The sequence below is a fragment of the Gopherus evgoodei genome, chromosome 9, assembly GCF_007399415.2.
Source record: "Gopherus evgoodei ecotype Sinaloan lineage chromosome 9, rGopEvg1_v1.p, whole genome shotgun sequence".
NCBI lineage: Eukaryota > Metazoa > Chordata > Testudines > Testudinidae > Gopherus > Gopherus evgoodei.
In genome coordinates this window covers 90,566,341-90,591,606 of record NC_044330.1, presented here as the reverse complement: position 1 = coordinate 90,591,606, position 25,266 = coordinate 90,566,341, and the positions used below count along the sequence as shown (strand labels likewise).

The following is a 25,266-nucleotide window of genomic DNA, read 5'->3' as shown; positions in this document are numbered from 1 at the left end:
CTACAGTGTATGACAGATGGATAAGCTCCCTGGAGCAATTAGTTGTGCTCATGATTGTCAAAGTTCTCTGACAATTGTTAAAGAGCGTTACAGAAGTTCTTGTGGGAGTTATTTATATCCAGTACCTCTCAACCTGCCAGATTAAGTATGGGACCACAGACTCTTTTGCTATTAGTAAATTGTAGTAAAAATAAAGGACTATACCAGCACTATAGGATAGACTTGAGTTTAAACGATTGGGAAAGCCCATCCTGGGTTAGTTGAAAAGCAAATTTAAAAAGTGTATTTTATAATGCTGGAGTGTAGCCATTTTTTCCCTCAATGTAACACTTTAAAGGCTAGAATGTAAACAACTAGTCACAGTGCACATGGAATTAATAAATATACCTAAAAGACTACACTTGGATCATAAACAGTTAACTTTTAAATACCTTTTCTAAATTTTGAAGTTTAACAGAATGAAACAAAACATTCACACACAAAACCACCATTCAAAAGTTGAAAACTGCAAGGTAAAAGTAGATTCTGATGTGTTTCTGAGAAATTAGAAACAAGATATTACACGTTTTCTAAATTGTACCAGTGGATGTCATTTATGATTCAAAAGTATCAAAGACATTAAACTGCTGTTTATAAAATAGATCAACAGGATTTTTTAATAGTCAACACTATATGTAAGTGCCACCAAACATTTTTTGTCAATGTCAGCAAACACACCCTTTAGGAAGATTGTTTAAGGGTGAAGAAGAGTGCTTTAACAAACTTGACTGACAAGTGACCATTCTGAGTGTAACTGATTCTAAAATGGTTCAATTTAAAATATTTAGAAAAGGTTTGAAAACGTGTATACATTTCTGCCACAAAAGTAGCCCAATTTTAAAACTTACAAACTTAGGAGTCCATGACTCAAACAACTTCAGAGATCACATTCACATTTCAGCAGGGGCTATCTGAACTGAACTCCCAGTCAATGAAAGGCTCACAATAACTGCTGATGCTTCATATGGTAAGGAAGGCAGGGACATAAGCCTGTTGAAATTAAGTTTTCCGACTACTCATTCTGAATTTATTCACGCTTTAAGAACTGTATCAGTGTTTAACATTTTGAGGGCTGCTTGAGCTCCCCAACAGCTGGGTATGCCATTTCCTCTTCCAAGAGCACTTTGGCTACCTCACTGTGCAGCTCTATAAAAGAAGCCAACTTTTTAAGTGGATGTAGTTTTGCCATTCCTAGTCTCATCATGAATAGCTTTTAGAACTGCTTATATCTGTTTAGCACAGTATAAAATCTAGCAAAGTTATGAGCACGTGTATTTTAAATCTCATTCTGACTGGAGCACAGCCAGTTTCACAGGCTACAAAGTCCTACTGAACAGTGAGAACACTGGCCTTTGGATCCTGGTCCATCACACCCAGTTTGTGACATTTCCTCTGCATACAACCTCAAGTGCCAGGGAGAAGCAGAATCTAAATGGAGGAGGTGCTTACAGATAGAAAAATTTAAGAGGCTCCCATCCCATCCCATCCCATCCCATCCCATGGTCACTTCTATACAAAGCAGCAACATTTAACACTATTAACAGCTTGCACGGAATTTTCAGAGTCCTTTCTTTATCCTCTTGCACTTGCATTCCTGGTAAGTTATGGAAGAACTTTATAGTTCAAATAAAACACCCCACTAAAGTAAATCAAGCCTTTTAGTTTATTACTGAGTTGGATCTCCCAGCACACAATCACTGCTCCTGAATCTCCACCAGCCCAGTCTGTCTCAAAAATCCAAATATAAATTAAACTGCAACAACCAAGAGACCATCCTCATATTCAGCACATAAGCACTTTTTAGTTGGTGCAATCCATTCTTTTTCCACCTAGCATCTAAGCTGAGGGGAAACCCCCCATCTTGTATATCTAAAGAGACAGGTATTTAATAACTGAGAACAAGCTGAAAAACAGGCATAAATATACCCAAGAGAAGCAGCAAATAACTTCCATGCCACTCTAGTGTCACAGCCAGACTGAACCAATGTCCCAACATACACCAAACCCTCCTGTCTCATTCAAAAAATCCTTTACACTCAGCTGCTTTGACTCCAGTTCCATTTAAGCCACTAGATTCATAAGCCAACGTACAGTAATGTCTTGTACTTTCTAGCCTGTGCCCTTAGACTATGATGGGACGGGGAACTTCTCTGGTACAGTTCTATTGTACAACACCAAATACATTCACAGTGCTTTATAAATCAACAAGCCATGAAAACTCTGCATTGAAAGCAACTCCCATTCCAAAAGACCTGAGGAAATTAAATGGCACAAAACTCAAGTGAGTTATTTGAGAAAAATATGGATTACCAACAGTGATCCAGTTTGGCAACTGAAGGGAGATAGTTATTGTAATGAAGTTTACTGCTCTAGCCATCTCTGGGGGGAAAACAACAACTTGGAAACCAGTAATTCCAGTTTCAACATCTCTTCCCCCATCCCTCCAAAATCTTAGGTTATGAATGAAGTCAGTTGGATATATGACAGGGCCAAAAGATTTGTCCCAACTCAACTGGAATTCTGGCTTGGAACAAAGTAGGTATGCACCAGCTTCCTAGTGTGGTGGAAGGAAACTGTGTAGAAAGCACTTGAAATGCCATGAAAACATCATGGGAAAGGACTGGAGTCCCAACCTCAACAGCTCCTCCCGGACACTAATCTGGAAAGACTGAGTGATCACTGGATGTCCCACGTTACCCGTGAACACACATTCAATGGAGAACTCCCAACACCATCTAGTACCCACTGTTCAGCACAAATAAGAATCAATCAGCACTAAGTACTTCAAACCTTTTTTGTAAGCATGCATTCTATAATAAGCGTACATGGTTCCAATTATTTTCCATACATGTTATATTTCAGCTATCATTCTTAAAGTCAGAGTAAAACTTCTTAATCCCCCCAATATTGATATTGCCTTTTGTTATACAGAATCACACCAGATGAGAGATTAACAGTTATGCTGAGCTACTCTGAAAAAAGATGGTTTTGACTGTCCTGATGTGTATATTTACTGAAGAGAAAACACAAGTAGAAATCTTCGTTGGGCCACACATTGAACTAAGCCACTTCTACAGTAACTTATATCAATTGCAAAAATCCACTTTTCCAGACACTTGAAATATTGAACTCTCCAAATTTGTCACATAGATCAGTAATTAGCCTTTACATACCTATATGCATAAGTATTCTGGTTCTCTGTATGGATGATAGAATGGTGATCTGTTTTCTCAAACCTTAAGGTTTTATACTTTCCTTTTCCAATAAAATTCAAAATAATTTAAACGTTATCCTTCTTATCTGTAATTTTTTTTTTTATTTCTTGCAGGAAGTAGACTTTCATCCACTGTTTAGAACTTGGGTCTAGCCATGCTTCCTCAGGATGAACAAACCAATCTTAGTCCCTTTTTTAAAATTAAGAGCTCTTAATTCATTTTTAAAACCAGTTTTCTGTTTCTCTATGGAAATGTTTTACTTTTTCTTTATTTAAAATGAAATATTTTTTAAAAAGAGATACAGGAAAGCCTTCACAAAGCACAGTTAACTTTACCTATCCACAATTCTCTCTAACTTCAAGGCACTCAAGAAGTGCAAGAACCCTTAGCTCCCAGTGAAAGGAATGCTACAGCTCCTTCAGAGATGAAAAAGCATTTTTCCCCTTATTCAAACAAGGTATTAATTCAAATACTGGCTGCCACTAAGGCAAAACTGCTGCAAAAAACAATGTGTAAGACTCTCAAATCAATTATTTGACATACCACACCCAGTGCATTGTTTGCTCTCTAATGACACACACCAAAAGATTTCACTTACGTTATTTTAGAAATTTTGTTGAAAGACACACATTTAATTCAATACTTAAGAAAAGTCATTTTACTTTTATTAAAGACAGTCTATTCTTTAATTCTGCTTTCTGAGGAAATATATAAAATGATGATGTAATCAGAGTAATTTTTTGGAAATGGTGGCATGTATGCTATTCCATAGTTATAAGACAATCATATTGAACAGACTGAGTTACATGCAATAACTAGGCTCAGCTGGATAAGTTAAGGTTTCTCTGCCTTATTTAAATCTAAATTATTTATTCTGTTTTATATCACAATCCAATTTATTATTAAAGTGAATTCAAGCTACATATGGTAGGCCTAAACTTTTGGCTTGAAGTGGTCCTATTTATTAAGTTCATATCTAAAATATTTTGGTTCAAAGAAGATTTTAGAAACATGAATTATTGCCAAGTCTCAGAAAAGTCAGCCTTGCACACAGATCAGCATGTCTGTTATTACATAGCACCTATGGACTTGCCTGATTGCCAGATCATAGTCTGTGCCTAGACAGACATACTTGCAGTCCCAGAACAATAACTTGTCTGCCACAACCTTACCATTACTTAATATAGTTATGTTAGGTTTATTTAAAAAAAAAAAACTGTGCTAATCTGACTGCTTCACTTCACACTTTAGTGTAAGTGGTGAGACCCAATTGATTGTTTTTTTGTAAGGAAGCAAATGGTATCCTACTTTGCCAATAAAAGCTCTCTGGAGGTGTTCACTGATGTTTCTAATGTCTTCCATCTTGTAAAGCAAGCCCTGCTGCCTCAAATATGTTTACACTCTGGCTTCATTTTCTTTCAATAGTTTAAGTGATGTATTGACCATTCTGTACCATGAGTAGCAATTCTTAGTAAGACATTAATAGGACATGATACATTTTGTTACATCTACTTAATGACAGTAAGTACTAATTTAAAATGTTGAACAAAAACTGGCAGCCCCTCTCTCATACAGAGATCTCACATGCACAAAATAGTTTAACTTTAGAAGATAATTAAGAGTAGGGAACACAAAATAACAAATTTGGAGGAACAAGCAAGAACGAATGTAATATCAGATTATATAAAATACACTGCTTTCAATTTATGAAGAAAACATCAACAGATATTTACATTTAAAAGACTACATGACTACTAACATAACTAACATGAAAGGAAAAAGCTGGTTTACAGTATATACTGTGACCTAAACAAATTTCTATTGAACTCAAAATTAGCTTGCCTAGGAAGACTATTTTGGAAAAACTGTCAGAACTGCTTACGTCACGAATTTAAGAGCCCCATTATATATAAATCGCATTCCTTACTATGCTTGACAAAGTAACCTGTAGTACTCTCCCATTTATTCACTTATATTCAAATATAATCCTTACATTCAAAACTCAGATTTCATTTCATGAACTGGCAGGATCTAGAATACGCAGAGATGATGCACTCTACTTTGTGCAGGAAAAAATCAACCTCATGAAGCTCAAACTGCTCAGGAGTAACAAAAGTTGACTCTGAATGAAACTCATTTCAACTCTGAAGTCAGAGTCACAGCTACCATGGCTATCCTTTGTATGTTAATCGTTTCATCAATTATGTTGTGGACTAGCAGATCCCTGAACCTAGCATGGGACTAAGGTGTGGTGAAAGAGAATAAAGATGTATAAAGTCATAGGGGATAATACCTGAAAATGGTTGTGTGGAGTTAGTGTGAAGGTTGGTCCAAGTACTGAAGAGATGTAATGGAAGTTGTACGTTAATCTATATTGACCTTAAATATGAACAAAAACAAAATGCTAAAGTTCAACACAAATATACATCTATGAAACTTACTAGATAACTTGAATCCCCTTTTACTGTGATCAATCATTCAAGTGTTTGTAATATGAAAAAAATAGCTCATACACTCATGTTTAGTTTCCTGTCAGTAGAGTGGGAGAAAAGAACTGATTTGTTTTTCCATGGGGATGGAGGAGAATATAAGAACTTAATTTTTTTTTAATGATCAATTAAACTGGGATACGTATGCCAATTGACAGTACTGGTGTTCTAAAACTCAAATATATCTATTTCTAAATTAAGTTTTAAGGGGAGAGAATTGTGTACCACTTCCCCCTTCCTTGGATTTTGTAGCTAGAATCCCAACTCCCTCCTCTTATTCCTGTCCTCCCACAGACAACATTGCAGGGAGGAATATTGAACATGCCTCCCTCTAGACCCAGAAAGATACGTTCTCTACTAATCATCTCCAGCTGAGAGTAGTAAGAAACACCTTTCATTCACAGAACAAAGTGCACTGTGTGCACTCCCAGGTCCCTGCTGGTATAAGGCAAAAAACTACAAAGTGGATGTGCAGATTGTAGCCCACCAGACCAGTCCAGTTCAGGTTTGTGGGCTTCCAATATCAACTTTTTTTTTTTTACTGCTTTTCTCTCTCCCTTTCTGTCACAGAATCAACCTTCTTCTGTCTGCCTCTCCTCACTAGTTGCCTCCCCAGGAATATACACCAGTTATGGTACAAGTTGGAGGAACAGCAGTGTGAAACTGATGTAATTATCGTTTTATGCCACTGCTCTTGCTAAATCAAGAAGAAATTTTTGTACTCTGCTAGCTTAACCTGCCTTTCAGCTATGGTATGACCCAAGTGGGAAATATACAGTGAATTATAACCTAGTTAACAGGTAACTAAAGGATTACTAGCAAATAAAACCTATTTTATTGAGCACCTCAACTGTAAGTCTTCACTGCCAAAACCTAAGTCTTACTGCTGAACAGAATACATGAAAAAGTTTGTCAACCTGTTCTGAAATGTTGTAGTAACCTGCTTCCAAGTTCAGTGTATTTTCTTGATGAAGCTGCAAAACACAAGGTAATTTTTCATAATCTGGATTGATTTATTTTATACATTCAGGTGGATTACTCAGTTCATACAATCAGTCTGAAGGACTGTTTTTCCATGGTATAGTTCTTAAATTCTACACTATTAAATATTGCAATGCCTTTGAAAAAGGTTAGATTTATTTTTACCCAGTTAGCCTTTTGCTAAACTCATGTCAATCACTACATTCAAACTTCTACTCAGACTCAAAGGCCAGAAGGGACCATTGTGATCATCTAGTACAGTGGTTCTCAACCTGCGGCCCATGAGCTGCTTGCAGCTCAGAGTTGTGGCCCATGTGACATTTTCAGGGCCATGCTGCTAGGATTGGATGCAGCTCACAAAGCATTGCGGGATGCATATGCAGCCCACAATAGTAAATAGGTTGAGAACAGTAGATCTAGTCTGACCTCCTGCACGTTGCAGGCCACAGAACCTCGCCCACCCACTCCTTTCATGAAATCCTGCAATAATCCACTTCCTTCCCTGTCTCACAGTTTTATGTATCTGTAAAGTAAATCTTGTAGAATTCAATTTTATTAGAAATACATTTACTAACTTTTTTTTAAACTATGGGTATTCTCATCCCTTCCTCACGACTTGGGCAGATGCATCCAATTAATTGAGTCATTCAACATCAGAAATTTCCTGTTCAGAGCATGCTGGCAATACCACTAATAACCTCCATTGCTCAAAATGCAGAACTCATTTTCTATCACATTACTACCTTTTCTGGTCTAAGACTGTAAAAGGCAGTTGCCAGACTTGTGGGCTTGGCTTCCAAAAAGGGTATGGTGGGAGAGAAAGCTACTCATTTTGGATTGACAGATCCACTATCCTTTCTTTATTTAAAAAATTAAAATTACTGTGTACTGTGAAGAGTGGAGGGAATCAGAGATCACCTGCAGAACTAATGAAGTCTGATAACCTGATGTGCCAAATGTTAGTGACCTCTTTATCTCATCCCAATATGAAGGAAGTCTAGTATACCTTGATTAACACAAGGGTGTTTAACTCACTCCTTGAAACCACAGCCAACTGACATACTAGAAAAGTTAGCCGCTTAGTATGGTGAGTACTTTGGAATTTCTAATTCCAGGTTTTGAAAATGAAAGTCTAGCTTTAAGAGGATTTCAATCATCCGATGACAGTGCTTCCTTAGTCTTTAGTCCACAAGGTCTGTGGATGCTGAAGGGCTCTGGAAAAATCCATCTCAATCAACAGTCTAGAAGTTACTAAAAGGCTTAGAATGAATCAAGAAGGCATCTTTTGCAAGAGCTTCCTTTTTTCTAAAACAGCTGAATAAGATGTCTTGAAGGCAACATGTGATCAAGATCAGGAGGCGCTTAGCCTGCAACTTTGTTCTTTGACAATTATGATCAAGTTCTATTCTCAGGTGCCCATGGCCTGTTCATGAGCAGCCTGCTCTCTGGATTAGTTTGCCTCCAAAGCATTCTCAGTAATTTTTCTTTGCTTTTGGGAACTATTTTTACCTTCCTCAAGAATGTCATAACTTACATACCGTTTAACTAATTAGAACATCCTAGTTTCGGGTCCCTCCTAGTGGGGCTTGTGAAGCCTCAGGTCATGAAAGTTGATGGCCATTTGAGGGTCTCTTCTGCTCTGGTTCTCCAAGTTTCTTTCTGGAAAGTTCCCTTGTTTAAAGGCGGAGAGCTCCTTCCCTGATTTCACTTTCCATCACTTTTTGGAGATAAAGGAAACTTGTCTGGGAAATGCAGATAATGCACTCAGTTTTTTTTTCTTCTTTCTAAACATCTGCTGTACAGAAAGTCGCCACCACCACCACCACCACAATCTCATGCTAGCCAATGCAAATCAATAGTCTCTCTGCATATATGTGCCATCAAATTCCAGAAACCTTGTAACTTACTCAGAATCCCAGTGCTCACACCTAGAATGTTTCTATCATACTGAAAGCTGTTAAAAAAAACAAGTTTGAGAGATTTCCTGTAAAAATAATGGGAGATTCCAGTAGAACCAGTAAAGATGTTCAAACAAGTAGTGAAAATTAAGTATGCTCACTGTATTACAAAGAGCCCTATTTCACAAATTAGGTTGGCTTTTAGTTCTTGAGGTATAAGGTTTCCCTTTATGTGGAAAAATACTGAGCTCTAATCACATTCTCCTGTGCTCAAGGTTGATAGCATCTTCCTATTAAAACCTCTTTCTGGACAGCTTAGCGTAATTTTCCATATTAGTTGTCCATTTTAAATAGTGTATTTAAGCTATTTTGATGCCCCTATGTTAGGTCCCACTTTTAATATTTTTGTTACCCTTTCTAACTTCTGAATTTGGGATGTAATGGTAAGTGTCTTCCAAGCATCTTCTAAATCACACATGAGTATCGTGCCATGCAACTCCTGGACAATGAAAGACTGACTGACACTGCATTTAACTTGCATGTTTTAAACGCTCTTCCATGGATTCCCTCAAGATTACCTAATCTGTCCTCTTCACATCAATTTCCACAGGTTTACCAATTCTATAGTATTTACGGTATTCCAAGTGCCTCCTTATATTTTCTTTCTTTGTTTTACTGTTTGCCATTAGACTTCACTTCTGTGTTCTGACTTCTTTCTCCTAGCCTCTGATGGAGGTTTTCTGCACAAAACTGCAATATCTGACCCAAAACAGCAGAATATACTTTTAGACTTTAAGCTCTTTGGAAGTGTTTTACTGTCTGTACAGTTCCTAGTATGATGGGTCCTTAACTTCCTTCAGAACCCTAGGCACAATGTTATACAAATACTACTACTAATAATGTATAATATATTTTACAAGTCCTGTTTTACTGATCACTTTTTATTACAGAGTCTTAACAAAGCATAGCCAGAGATGTTCCAGGTATTATAACTGACACAATGAAGACAGCTAGGTTTTCTCCAAGTTTAAGGCACCCAAGCAAATGAATAGTTGAGTTACTTCCTGCATTTGCCTGCTAAGCCTGAAGTAGTCTCAGGATTTTATTAGCTTAATCATTCACAAAGAGAGAGAGAGACACACATGACTAGACTCCATTATGTCAATAGTTAATATTAGCAGTGTGGGATTTTAACAGAGGAAGATCCAGCACTAGAAGCAAGTCTCCAAATGCAAGTGGTCTAGAAATTCCAAGTACTTAGAGTAATAGAGATGGGATGGTAACCACCCTAGAAGTCTACATGCACCAGAATATATTTTCCATTTTGAAGTGCTACAAAGCAGTACATTGCTGTTAAAATTTTTTACAGTTCAATCCCACCCACACTTTAGAGAACCTAAAATCACAAATCAAAGGAAACCAAGTACAATCCCTACTTATAGCTCTAGTGATGTATTTATTTTTCACCCTATGCAAAAGGAAAAGAAACACTAAAGTGAATGATTTTGAGTGTGGCTCAAAAATAAATGATTATGCTGTCAGGGAAGTGAGGATTATCACTTACCTCCCTAGTCCAAAAGTTTCCCACTCAAGGGCTGGGATGTATCTGAAGAGTACATGTAATGGAAATTTGTAGGATTAAATTAACTGCATCTGATTGGAAGCACCTGATGGAGAAGGGGTGAGAATACCTGCTGTTTTAGACTTGTGAATATGATAATCCCCAAAACTGACTTGCTGCCATTCTTCCCTCAAATTAACTATTAAGATGAAAAGTTGTCTATCCACTAGGGAAAAAAACTATTATGAGTCAGTTATAGTAAGTTTCTGGAAAACAGTATTTTAGACTAAGAAAAAGAATCATGCTATGGGTTTAACTGAAGCTATTAACACCACAGTACCAGTGACCACATAGTGGGAAATTAGATGGTGTCAAAGGAATTAAAAAATTTTGGCTGATAAATTCAGAAACAAAGAAATCACAAAACTCAGGTTCTGTTTTGATTCCCCTATGAAAATATTTAAATGCAGAAGTTGAAACAACAAAACCAGATCTTACCTAGTAAGTGTGTACTCCCTGAGTCCTGAATGCAGGTTCATGGCTGAAAAAGTACCTATGCATCCACGCAATCGTTTATCTCGACCAATCTTCCACGTTACAAACAGCGGGCTGTTTTAGGGAGGAAGAAAAGGCATGTGTGACTGCAGAATTCTTACAAGTATTACAGTATTGATAGTCAAACTGGTATTTCAATAACATAATATTTCTCTGTTGCAAAACTAAACAAACCCTACAAATTAGCTGCTTCTGCATTGGCCACAGTATTCAGAAGCCTACTTTACTATTTCTGTTTTGTCTACTGTAGACAGGCCCATGTCATTCAGATACAAATGCTGGAAAACAGACTAGTCTCTAGCTACAATACTCAATAGCCAGAGAAGCAAATTTCTTGCTAGCTGACGTGATGCATTTTGTTTGCTTATCTTCCCTTAGACTCTCTCCCCAGAAGCCAAGAAATCTTCCCTCAGACATCTCTTTGCTATAGAAAGACAGTTCTTATGAGACCACCACAGAACAAAGGAAAATATCCCATTCATACTAGTCATACAGAAAATCCTCGCTCTTTTTAATTTTGAGCTGAGCACTAACAAAATCCCCCGTAAGGCAGGCAAAAGGCATTTAAGGGCAGATGCTATCTAGATTTTAAAATATAAGCCTGTACAAAGGAAATTTTCTCCACGATGGCCAAGTCTCTCTTGACGACAAGCTCATCTTCTGAAAGATGATGATCAGTAGTGCAAAGGCAGAGTGCTATCTTCTCTGTAAACAGTCCAATTCAGCAGCCAGAACTCATTTTCTGAGCTCCAACATAAATCTTAATCTGTGCATGTGTAACAATTTTGCTAATTCATCCCCCCTTTCACCCCCTCCCAAACCCCCAAGTGAGCAGTAAGATTTTTTTAAGGTTGGTTTAAACCTCCAGCGGTCCCACTTTCACCACTCTAACGTCAAAGAATACCAGGAACACTTAAGCTTCAATTTTTTTTAAAAGCAAGCCTCACTAACGGGCAACATGGATTACTGACTCCTACCAATAACACTGAACCACTTTAGTGGTGACCCATGCATACACGTGTGTGCAGTCCATTCGAAGTCAATGGAAGTACTTGGACGTTCACAAAGTTAAGCACAAGTGCCTGTAGGACTGGGGCCTTGGTCTTACCCACCTCAATTTGTGGGGATGTGGGACAGATTATATTAAGTCCACATGTGACAATGAACTTGGCTTCTTAAACATTAATATTTAGATAATCTGATTTAACAGAATGTCAGATAGTTTAAGGCCAAAACATACATTCGTTTTGTTAAACAAAGATCAATAGAATTTTGTTATTTAATGAAAAAAATAATTTGGATCTAAGCTTTCCCCTACAGTGGATGTAGCCCCAAACATTACAGCATTGTGCCAGTGCATGAGAACCAGAAAATTACACTGACTTGGTATTTTCTAATCCAGTGGTTCTCAAACTGTGGATAAGGACCCCAAAGGGGGTCAGAACCCCATTATAATGGGGTCACCAGGGCCAGCATTAGACTTGCCGGGATGCAGGGCTGATGCCCGAACTCCTTCGCACCCAGGGCAGTGGGGCTCTGGCTCCACTCCCTCCCCAAGAGTCATGTAGTAATTTTGTTGTCAGAAGGGGATCGTGGTGCAATGAAGTTTGTGAACCGCTGTTCTAGTCTACTCATAGCCAAGACGGAACATAGCAGTCAAATGCAAAAAAGGACAAACTATTAAAAAGTTTTTAAAAAAATGTATTTTAAGACATTGAAGATATTAATGCAGGTGAGGCAAGTTTTAATGAAAACTGAACCTAGTTCATCTTTGAGCAAGATAATTTGCAAAAATATTTAGATTTTGATATGTACTACTTTCTGCTGCCACAAGCTAGAGCATTACATTCATATGGCCTAGAGTGAACACATCTCAGACTGTAGTCTATTGCTTGAGACATCACCTGGTTCTCCTATATTTATCACTTGTTCTATTCCCCCCTGCTTTCATCAAGGGGCCAGGGCTTGGAGAAGGGGCCAAGGAAGCAGACAGCTTGACTCAAGTTGGTAGGTTGAACCTGGGGAGTGTCAGCGTTTGGAGCAAGGATAAAGTTGGGGGGGTGGCGAAAGGGAGATAAGGAATACCAAAGTTAGGCAAGGGATTCGACTGGCAAGCAAACAGAGAAGCAGTAAGTGCATGACGGGTGGGATAGGAGGATCAAGGAAGTATATCAGGGAGAGGGCATGGGCACTGAACAAATTGACAAGTTGGGACAGAAGAAAGAAGCAGTGTCTCTCTGAGGCAGTAGGTAGTGTGTCTGGATGGGGGAAGGAGTCTGCACACTAGCAGAGGTAAGCCCTGGGGAGCAAGAGCAGGTGGAGTTGTAGGCAGAGGGAGAAGAAAGTTCATGTAGTTCCTGGATTCCCAGTCCCCTGAAATATGCAGGGTTGGAATTCAAGTCCTACAGAGTTCTTGAGATGAACAGGCTCAGATGGGAGTTCCAGAATGCAGGAAAAGAGCAGTGGGGGTCTGCAGAGGAGATAGGGGTGGGAGAGAAAAGAAAAAGAAAAGCAGGAGGAGTCTAGTGCATTTTCTATTAAAAGAAAACAATTACTTAGCAGTGAAATACAAATAAGCTGGTACAAATATCAGTCCTTCAGACATCTCCTTGTTTTAGTCTTTCCTATAAGCAATTTGTCACATGTATGACTGATCACAATGGGGTCATAACTAGGAGGGGAGATATACATAAGATACTCTTTATTAAGAAAAGTTGCGTATCTCTGGTCTAGACTGATTGTTCATCTCAAGTAAAATCTGGCTTCATCTTTCAGGGAAAGTCTCTGTTCACAGACAACTGTGACAAGACGTGTGCCAGACTTGGTATCAAGACTTTGAAAGCATTGTATAAAATCTGCTACAGTAAAGCATGCATTTCTCTTTCTACATCTGTCTAGAGCTCAGTTAGCAGTCAGGCATTATGGCGCCATGACCTTCATCCAGTCTAACAATATCCTGGAGAAATAAATCCTCTGAATAAATACATCTAAACCAGCTGCTACTTCCTCATGAATGCTGCACTGATTTTTCTACTCAGTGTCCTTTGATCATGTCGTTCCCCCCAGGGATACCAAGGTTAGTCTGGCACAAGCCACCACTGCCAAGGTTACCTGGTTTTCCACTGATAATTTTTAAATCAAAAATATCTTGAGGTGGTCATTGCCTTCTAAGATGGGAGGAATCTCTCACATTAGATTAATCTACTGGGTATGAGACCCAGGAGATTACAAGGTGAATGCACCAGCTATTGTGTTTCTCTAAAGAAAGAAGCAAAATCAATAAAGCTTATATGGGTACGGGAGCAGCCCTGAAATGGCTGCATCAAAAGAGATGTCAAAACAGATTTGGTGTTGCTATCGGCTGAGCATGAAGCTAGATAATAACCCTGGGAATACTGCACCACAAACTTTTCATTATGAGCTTTGAAAACCTTCTTGTACTCTCTCTTTCCATAACAAATTCCCTTTCTTTGAGGGACTAGTCAGACGACAGCCCAGATGCATCTTCTCTTTTGCAGGAGAGTCCTCTCCCTTGCCACCTTTCCTCTCTACGCCCTACAATATTTCAAAAACCTCAAGGTATTTCAATTCTGAAGCAGTCTAAGAACCAACCATTAGAGGGCCTTTTCTTATAGTATGAAGATCATAGTTCATGAGACCATGGAAATATACAAAATGCCTTTGAAGATGCAAGACCACCATGTGATTGCAGAATGGCAGGTGGCAATATTACCAGTTTAGATGGTGGTAGAGTCTGCCATTAGTGTCCCTGCAATCACATGGCAAACTTTGAGGAGAGAGCATAGAATTAATCCCTTACTTTCAGAGATGAGTGAGTTATTATAGCAATTTTTGGAAACTAATTTAGTTACAATGTTCTTGTGTGTCTGGGGCCACATCAAGTCTTCTCTCCCCAGCCCACCCCCAATATATAAAAAAAAAATTCAGTAACTGCAAAGATGAACGGACCCTGAAACTTTACATGCAGAAGACTTTCAGAGCACTAAACAAGGTGATCTGCCCGTAGTGGAATCCTGTGACTCTCCTTTATTAGATGGGAAGAGCTCACCTTCTAGTGATGACGAACTGAAGAGGCAGTTTAAGACGTCTCTTACTTTGTATTTTATTTTTTCTTTCTTTTTGATGAACCTGAAAAGGAGGTAGACAGATCTTCTGTTTTTTTTGCTCTTTTCATAGATATATTTTTTTTTTTTTTTTAAAAGACCAGAGGAACCATTGGGGTCATCTAGTCTGATCTCCTTTCTAACACAGGACATAGTATTTCACCCAATTTACCACTGTACTGAGACCAATAACCTGTCTGACTATAGCATACCTTCCAGAAAGGCATCTAGCCTTGATTTGAAGAGATCAAGGAAATTGTTCAATTGTTTTTGAGCACCCATCACAATCTCCCTTTGCTCAGATAAGTCTGAAATAATATTCTAGTTGGAGCTCAACACTGTTTTCTTACCCTTTTTGTCTAAGGTTAGAGATTTATTAGCTACATTATACCTTAGTATAATACATGGACGTTAGAATTCAGACACACATATACCGGTTTACGCAAATACTTTATTCTGAGTTATCTTTTTCAGGTCAAGTGGGGATTCCTGCTAGAATTAACTGATATGTCTGCTTTAAAGGGCTAGGGGAAGTCTGTAAATAAACTACTGCTGAATGCCAGAGGGGTTAATAGACCCCTGCAGGGTCACTGACAGAAGTACATATAGATAGGCAGGGTTCAAGATACATTCATACTATGAAGAGTTCAAATTTGAATCGGGATGCATAGCTACACTCTAGTTCCACCACAAATTGTCAAGTTAAAGGAGAATCATTGGTTAAAGTTTCATAGCCCATCTAATGCAGGTGGTCAGACTAGATTGCCATCCTGGCCTTAATCTCTGAGTCTATTAAGTCCTTGCCTGCTACTAAGACCCCAAAAAGCAAACAGATTATACAGAAAAACTAACGTAAACTAGACAAATGTAAACTAGGAAAAACTAATGTAAACTAGGAAAACGATATCAGCTTCATTACTCTTTACAACAGGGATTGGCAGCCTTTGGCGCACGGCCCGCCAGGGTAAGCATTCTGGCAGGTCAGGCTAGTTTGCCTGCTGCGTCTGCAGGTTCAGCCAATCGCGGCTCCTACTGGCCGCGGTTTGCCGCTCTGGGCCAATGGGGGCTGCGGGAAGTGGCAGCCAGCACATACCTCGGCCTGTGCCACTTCCCGCAGCTCCCATTGGCCAGGAGCAGCAAATCATGGCCAGTGGGAGCCGCGATCGGCCGAACCTGCGGATGCAGCAGGCAAACCAGCCTGACCCGCCAGGGTGCTTACCCTGGCAGGCTGCATGCCAAAGGTTGCCGATCCCTGCTCTACAACATCTGCTTTTTACCTGTTAATTTGTATATTCAGTTTCCCCTTGTTTGCATGACTCTCTTGAAAACTGCAACTGGTTTTAAGGTCCCTTGAAATCAGAGCCGCTACTAAACTTGCAAAGTGATACCAGCCAGTGGCTATCACAGGTTCTCACAGTGCGCTGCCTAGCTCGAAGCACAAGCATAAAGCACAAGACTGGCAGAATTATCTACTGCAGAAGTTGTAAGCCTACGGTCCATAGATATCTGATTGATCACTTATTGCTGGCTCTTCTCATTTCCAGTTGTCAAATGTCATTAAAAAGACAGCTAAAATACACTAAACGTTTAACTGACATTACTTCTCCATGTAGGCAACTGCTGCAGTTGCCATAGGATGTTAGGTGATTGTGGGAGGGAAAGTTGTTCCCGGAACAGTGTCTACTAACACGTGGTCCACCCTAAGAGTTAGAGATCCCATTGTAACTACTGCATTTTTGGTTAACTAAACATTTGCCTATGGCTGAAATACAAGCCTGGGAGTCAGTAAATCAAGGTTCTAGCTACGGCTGTGCCAATAAATTGGCTGTATGACCAGAGACAATTTATTCCTTCCTCCTTACCCAATATTTTCACTAATGAAGTAAACGAAGCACAAAGAAATATCATCTTACTCCACAGTGGAGTTCTGAAGCTTGATTTCTTAGAACTTGGGAGAGCTTTGAGTCAAGGGTGCTATCTTAAGAATAGACTGATTATATATGGTGAAAGAAAACTTGGAAAGCAGTCTCATCACACCAAAAGTTCCAGATGTTCCCACAATTCTGCAATGACACACTGTGGTACAATTTCTGTGTCAGTTAATAACAACATCCAAGTATTCTTATTAAAATTTTACAGATGACATCACCTAAAATTTACCTGTGACCTATTTTCTATGCAATGTTACTGAAAGCATTTAGTGTGAAAGCAAAAAATAGTTCAAGATATTTCAGTAATCAGTCGGCTATCACTGCAAGAATGAATGAGCCAAGGACTTGTCATACTTCCACCATCAAATGTTTACATTTAGAAATTCGTATTATTTCAGAACAAAGGAAACAACTCATGCAAGTTGCCATTCTATTATGTGCACTCGCATATTTACAGTGTTTACACTTTTGTACGTTTACAGTATATTTAGGCTCTGCAGAGTTTGATTTTCATAATTTTGACTATCAATTTTTTTATCTAGGTTTTTTTTATTCATTTAAATGTTCACAGTTAAGGGAAATTAAGAGGGAAGCAGACAATTATTTAATGGCAGATACTGAAATTAAAAAAAGCCTTATAAACTTATCAGTTGCCGATATCACCCAAATTACAAAATAAAAACAGTAAATATACTTGAATAGTAAAAATTTGTTGATTTGTTAGTCCACTTTTAGCAAGCCTGATTCAAAAGTCTAAATCACTGGATTTTGACACTAAGTTCACAAGCAGCATTTTTCTTTCTTTGCCTACACTTAAGGCGGCACATACACTGCACTCCCAGCTAGCACAGGTACAAATGGCAGTGCAGACAGCGAGGCACTGCCTTGGTAAGTAGAGCAGAGACAGGCTAGAACCCCAGGATATATACCCTACACACCCAAGAAGAGTGTCCCCCATTCCTATACTGTTGTTTTTAGTGTCCTGCTGCCTCAGCCTTTCCTGCCATAGTGAATGACTCTAGCATGAGAGAAACTCTCTAGTGGGGGAGAGACAGCAGGACATAAGAATGGCCATATTGGGTAAGACCAAAGGTCCATCCAGCCCAGTATCTTGTCTGCTGACAGTGACCAATGCCAGATGCCCCAGAGGGAGTGAACCTAACAGTTAATGATCAAGTGATCACTCTCCTGCCATCCATCACCACCCCCTGACAGACAGAGGCCAGGGAAGCCATTCCTTACATTCTTGGAGGTTAAGTCCATTTATGGCTATTAGCCAGGATGAGAATCTAGTTCTCTTTTAAACCCTGTTATAGTCCTAACTTTCACAACCTCCTCAGGCAAGGAGTTCCACAGGTTTATAATAACATCACAATTCCATTAAGTTCAGTAATGCTATACAAGCCATTTACATAAATCTCAAAGGGGTGCATTGAGATGGCCTTAAACTGCAGAACAGCCATTCACAGAAATAAGAGGAAAAACAAGAACTAAAAGAACAGGGGTTCAACTAGCAATGCTGCACTCAGGCAGAAATGAAAAACTCATAGCATACAACTTCAGGCTCTGGCTTCTGCTGGGCTTTACAGCACTAAATAAAGGTACACCTCTATTGCAACAGCTGTCATGATTCAGTAATACACAATGACTAGGACATGCAAGTGAATGACTAATGGACACATGAGATGGGTTTAAATAGGAGGCCATAACTTTATTCACTGTATCGCGGGGGGGGGGGGGGGGAAGAGGGGGATGACTACACTGAGAGCTGGGGCAGGCACATATCAAGCATTTAATTAGTTCCAGTGTGGGTTACAGGGCTTTTATCATAAACAAAACACCAACTCAAGGCTGACACTCCTCAGTCTGCCCCACAGACTCAATTCTGTTGTGAAAACTCCCCCTCAATCCCCTCCAACTACCCCAATGTAAGGGGAGGGTGGAGTGACAGGGGCCACCAGGCTGGGTTGGGGGAACCACAGTTGAGAAAGCTGTCAAGCTCCTCCCCTATGAGCACAAGGTACAACTTGGCAATCCCAGTCTTATTTACTTCCGAGAGCTGGCCCTTCTAGCCTCTTCTCGCACTGGGTATAAGCCACAAATTGCAATGAGTCAGTAATCTTAACAGCATTATAGAAACCTCAACTCCTATTGCTTCTAACCCAACTGTGCTATGGGGAGACAAGAAAGGTGAAGAAAAACTCACCGAGCTATGTGCCCATTTGGCCCAATGGGCATAATTCCTTACTGACTTCTAAAAACAGATGATCGTTTAGACCCGCAGTATCATAAGTGGCACAGCTCCTAATCTATAACTAAGGGGACGAAGGGCAGGACAGCTAACTGGAAAGCAAGAGACTTTTGCAAAGCCTGGGCTTAGCTCAAACATACAAGGCCACACAGAAGCCAATCAACTGGCCCCATCCCCCTTTACTCAGACAATGACTAATCAGAGAACCAACGAGGGAAGGATGGGGGACAGGGGACAAGGAGGACAGTCCCACCCCGCTACACCTGTGTTTGGATTTCTCTCATTCCCTGCTGTCCAGTCAAAGTACCACACTCACCAAAGGTGGTGGTAATTGCTCTACTGCAATGGATATTAGTTTTTATAGCTCACTAAGCAGTTAATAAAAGGTGGAACTTTGCTATCTGAATTGCAGTTGTCTCAAAGAGCTACACTGCATGACTTGATTTTTTTTTCTGTGTGTAATGAGAAATTTAATGAAATACACAATTGATTATATCTAGAAATAACGAAAGTTTAAATTTTGCAGACTACCATAGGAAGAGAAAAGTAGCTAGCTCTTTTTCTTACAAGGCCATGCTTTTGTATCCATACAATGTATTTTTTAATGCAGTGCTAATGCAAGATTAGTTTTAAAAACTGTAAAATGTTCTAACTACAAACCACCCTAAAAATGGAGATGCTACAATCTAAAAATGGAACCCAGTACACCCACAGGCCCCATTAAGAGGGCAGTGTGACAACATAAGTATATTTACTCTTTGCTTTTCTGGCAAGACTAAAAGCTTTAAACTATTCCAAAATTCCAGTAACAAACAGTAAAGAAAAGGGAGAAGTAAACACTTAACTTAGCACTGCATTTATATGGGCTAAACAACTCTCCATCTCCCCCCCAGCCTTCCCCACATTCTTTTTCACATCCCTGCCAGAACACTGCGCATACCCTCATTTCCTCACAACTTAGAGCCAGCTTCAAAGAGTATCATGATAGTCCTTCTGGACAATAATTTTTTGGGGGTCAAAGTCACTTGTTGAAAAATGTCACTGATTGGCTTTATTTCCTTTTTTAACACCATCTGCAGCAAAACATCCTTTTTTGTTTTTTCTAAATATGACGACAGTTCTACAGCACTTAAATTCCCTCCTAGATCAGTGGTATTCAACCTTTTTTCATTTGCGGACCCCTAAAAAATTTCAAATGGAGGTGTGGATCCCTTTGGAAATCTTAATCTGCAGACTCCAAGGGGTCCATGGACCACTGGTTGTAAACCACAGGCCTAGATATCAATGTTCTTTTGGAAAGTGAACAGCTTTGACCTCGGTTACTTGACACTAATGACAGCCCATTATGTGACACTGAGAATGGAATGAAGGTACCAGGTAGTTGTCGTCTTTCTAATACTCAGGGAATATCGATGGACAATGAACATACAATGCAAACCTTATGGTGATCACAGCCTCCATTAGTGCCATCTTTGGTGGGAATTCCCCTATTACAAGGTAAAATAACTGAGTACATACACAAAAAAAAAGCCATTCAGTTAAGGAATAAGCACTAAAGAATCAGAGCAAAAGAAGCCAAAAATAAACCTTTGTCCCCTTCCTAGCCACTATTTTAAAGGTAGACCTACACCATCCCTGAAAATTTAGGTCACTGTTGGTTTAACCATTAAAAAATATTACACAATTTACAATTCTGCAAAAAACTTCTCATTTCCAATTATTTCTAAAGGGGAAAAAAACCGATTCAGTCACCCTTTGCATTGATTCACGATGGCAGCGCCTCTGAATGTTGTTCCTGTATGTCATACATACATGTAGGGATTTTCTTCTTTACTCAAACAGCCTTTAGAATCATTATACTGGAGTTTTCCTTTAAATCATTATGTACCTCAGTTAATCAACAGATTAAAAGTGACCTGTTTATATATTCACTTGTTCGCCAGTTCTGCTTATCTTAGCAGCTAACCTTAAAGGGTCAGAAAACGGCTATTATCTTAAAACCTAGTTTAAACAGGCCTATAACTATGACCAATGAGTAATTGTGGAATCAAATCCTTCCTGTACTATCTCCTTCCTGACTGAGTACACAATACTTCTATTAAGAAGCTGATTTAAGAATCTGTTGGCACCTATTTCAGTCAGCTAGCCACCAAGTAACAGCAGAGTTGCAGAAGAGGGCTGCCTGTGCTTAGCTGCTGGGCTAGGGAGCATAATGAGGTTTATGTGAAGATTTGAGGAGTGGCCATGAAGAGAGTAGGTGAAAGTTTTGAATCCTTATTACTATATCCCAGACATCCTTGATATCAGACGCTGTCTGAAAATGTCCCCTCGCTGCATTTCCTCTTCCCACCTCTTACAAAAAGTCTAGCCAGTTTTGCATCAATGATTTATGAGCCTCTATTGCATATGGTCTTGCTAATCTTTACAGTTCACTTTTTAAAAATATACATCCTACATAATGACAAAAATCCAATAACTTAGAAGCAATTTTACTCCAAGTTATGTATGTCAATTTAGTACTTTGAAAAGTATATGACATTCCAGGAGGTTTAAAGTTAGGTTCTGGTCTGAAAAGTGACTAAACATTGCACTCTTATCTAACAGATGTTCCTTGTGTGTACTCAGGCACATCTGCTGACTAGTGATGAAGATTTTACTATGTCTTGCCCTTAGTATAGCACAGCCAACACAACTATAGAAGAAAATGGATTCTATTCCTTGTGAATCAGCAGTATTGTTTAATTTAAATTTACTAGTCATAAGGCAAGGCACTTGGGCAATCCTCCCACTGAGGACAACAAGGTTACACAAGGGTAATAGAGCATCGAACTTGGCTTGTAGAACCTGTTCCTAAGGAGAATGCAGGAGAAAAACCTATCTTAACGGCCAGATCCCAGGTTGAGTGTGCATGACTGGCAATTAGAAAAATGTTTTATGTGTAAACTAAGCATATTTATTTATTGTCTTAAGAGTCACCAAACAAAAGAAACCCACAATGACACTTGTGCAGAATTGCTTTTCAGAGTAGAACCAGACTTGAGCCTTGTCTATATTTAAGTCAGTTTTGATGTTGCTAGTGCACACGTGAGCTTTCAATTGAGTTCAAGGGTTTCCAGCACCACTGCAACTGCACTTGCTCTAAGCAAGGCTAATAAGCGTTGCATCTTCTACAGAGACATTCTGAAGCATTGATGTTTAAGTTTATATGAGTTCTTTTAGTATATGGCACTTTACAAGCAATCTTAAGGCTTTTCTTGTAAAGAATTTCATGCAATACTGATACTATTTATTACAAAATACATATTCTTTAAACACTGAGAAAAGCACCTCTCCAACTGTATTTGGAACCAAAACATAAGTACAGAATATAGTGATACTGCAACAATTTTGAACAAGTTTACATGATCCAGGATGGTATGCTGATTAGTGAGAATGTTTCAAATTACAGTAGTTCGACTGAATTGCAACAGTGCATTTCTCAAGTATCCAGATTCCATTGAGGCCTTGGCTTCTCTGCTGAGACTGTCCACAGGCAAGCTGTTTTTATAGTAATTACATGGACACGACCACTAGAAACTCCAAGATAATCAAACAATTTTACATGTCCAACAACTGTCATACTAATCTTTTTGGATGGTAGCTAATTATGGATTCAAACTAGAGACCCCTAAATAAGAAAGCTTCATATCTATCAATCCTTAAAGTTATCCAGTCTCAACAAAACCTTAATTAAAAATATTTTTTAAAGTTTAATTCCCAAGATACTAATGGAAGGTGGGAAAGGGTTCTAAATAAATATAAGGCTGAATACCTAAGAGGGAAAAGTTATAGTCAGGCTGGAAAAATTCACTTACCACTAGCACTTGGGCAAGGTTTGCCTGGCAGATGAAGGGCCTAAGCTTCCTCTGAGAGCCAGGTTCTCTGGATTTTCAATAAAAAGCTTTAAAACACTTCTAGCCCACATGGCTGCAAAGGTAACTTTTTAAGTGTGAACTGCATGCAAGCCAATGCAGTATCATTGGAAGCTGCAGAGGCTGCTTCACAACTTTTGCTGATGAGCAAAAGTTGTGAAGCAGCACAAAATTAAAACTCTAGTCAATTTCAGTTTCACTGTTCAGAATCATGGGTGCAACACGGAAACTATTACTCATTTCAGTTTCATATTGCTGCTGGAGAAAGCTATGAGCAATGGCAGGCCTCCCTCACCCACACAGAAGTGAAGAGGAGGGAGGTACAGAGTAACAAAGATATGAGAGAAGAGACTGGGGTGCAATCAAACTGAAGAGCCATCCTTCCCTTTGTAGCAGCCAGGAGGCTGTGGCATGGGGAAGGAGAGAAGAAATTTTCTTCCTTCCAACATCTAGAGGAGGACAAATCACCACATTCATCAGATCTGCTAGCCTACGACTAAGTCAAAAGACTGAATCCCTACACAGGGTCAAGGGTCAGTAACTTGGTTTAAATCACAGCATTAGGGCACCTGGGTTTCTCACCAGGGCATTACCTTGGTTCCTCATTCTTTTTTCATATCTATTTCTGGTTCGTTAGGCTTATTCCTCTTTCTTGTAAATGTTTGTAATTTTATTCAAGCCGTGGCTACACTTCTGGCTGCAGCCTGTTCTTCATAATTAGAAACAACAGTCCAAAACTACAAAGCATGAAAACTCTATAAGCAACCAGAATGTCATCTTTTAAAAAGACCTTCCCATTGGTGCCTTACACATGCTCATACTCTATGACCTTAGTGTTCACAACAAGTAAAGACAGTTCAACAAGTTTGTTATATGCACTCAGTTTAAGGTATATACCAAAGGAAAGTTGGCACCAATATCATAAGCAGCCAGGAATGGGTACCAGTGCCAGCATCTCTTAGGTTATTAAACTACCATAGCATAAAACATTAATACAATTATATAACTACGTATGTTTATACTATACAACTATTCAAATTTATACTGACCTATTATTTAAGCAAACTACTTTTTCCCCAATTGCACAACTATGAAGCTAAACAGAAACATCCACATTTTATAACTTGTGAAAGTTAATGGATCAATTCAGTGTCATTAAGTTTTTACATCATTTCTCAGAGTATGCCACTCCCGTAAAGAAAGATTCACCACTCATTTTGTCATGCTCAGATATACCTTAGAAAAATAATCCTGCTTCCTCAAATTAATTTGTCATTTCAGTTATTAAACTGTGTTACATGTATTCGTTTGACACATGCAGGTCATTAAAATGAAATCTGTATTATGCTTTTTAAAAGTTGAAAATTTTGACAACTATTCACAAACTGCAGAATTATTAAAATAAGGCCTAGTATGTGTATGCAAAAAAATAATGGGCTTAGCTGCCACAAAAATTAGAAACTGCAGTTTTCCTTTCATAATAGCTAGAGCCCTACCAAATTTGCAGTCCATTTTGGTCAATTTCATAGTCCCAGGAATTTAAAAATCATAAATTTAATGATTTCAGATATTTAAATCTGAAATTTCAGGTGTTGTAATTGTAGGGGTCCTTACCCAAAAAGGAGTTGTGGGGTGAGGGCCCCCAGGTTATTGTAGGGGAACTGCTCCCCTTACTTCTGGGCAGCTGGAGAGCAGCAACTGCTAGTCAGGAGGCCAGCTCTGAAGGCAGAGCTGCCGCCGGGAGAAGTAAGGATGACATAGTATGGTATTGCCGCCAGTGTTCCCTCTAATTTTTCCCACCCACACGCGGAATGAATTTTGTTATGTGCACTAATAGGGAGGTGATGTGTGACACATCTCCATATTGGTGCACGTAACAAAATTCAGGGATGGGGACGAGGGGTTTGGAGTGTGGGAGGGGGCTCAAGGCTGGGACACAGGGTTGGGCTGGGTGGGGTGAAAGCTCTGGCTGGGGATGTGGGCTCTGGGATGGAGGTGGGTCTGGGGATGAGGGGATCACGGTTGGGTAGAGGGCTGGAGAGCAGGGGGGAAAGGAAGGAGGGTTCCAGCTGGGGGGTGTGGGCTCTGGGTTGGGGCGGAGGATGAGGGGTTTGGGATGCAGCCTGCCCCGGGGCTAAAGCGAGGAGAGAGAGGACTCCCCCACAGGCTCTCTCTCCCTGTTGCAGCACCTGGGCTGGGGTGGAGAGGGATGCATCTCCCCTCTGCGGCAGCTCCAGGGCTGGGGCCACAGTATAGGTGCCTCTTCCACAGCCGCAGCAGGTCAGCTGTCGGCCTCCACCCTAAATCCCGC

General features: G+C 39.5%; 1 protein-coding gene across 5 annotated transcripts in view; it reads right to left on the bottom strand.

The window, feature by feature from the left end:
* Positions 1-25,266, bottom strand: part of AMMECR1 (AMMECR nuclear protein 1) — a 109,798-nt gene that overhangs the window by 61,117 nt on the left and 23,415 nt on the right. For 2 of the 5 annotated variants that reach the window (XM_030575030.1, XM_030575032.1), the window contains exon 2: positions 10,682-10,792. The exons of 1 other annotated variant lie outside the window; for it this stretch is intronic. In XM_030575030.1, coding sequence (XP_030430890.1) covers positions 10,682-10,792 — 111 coding nt within the window. Of the gene's footprint in view, positions 1-5,551; positions 5,634-6,660; positions 6,718-10,186; positions 10,290-10,681; positions 10,793-25,266 lie in introns of those variants that run through there. 2 more of the 5 variants (XR_004001957.1, XR_004001956.1) reach the window with 2 other exon arrangements.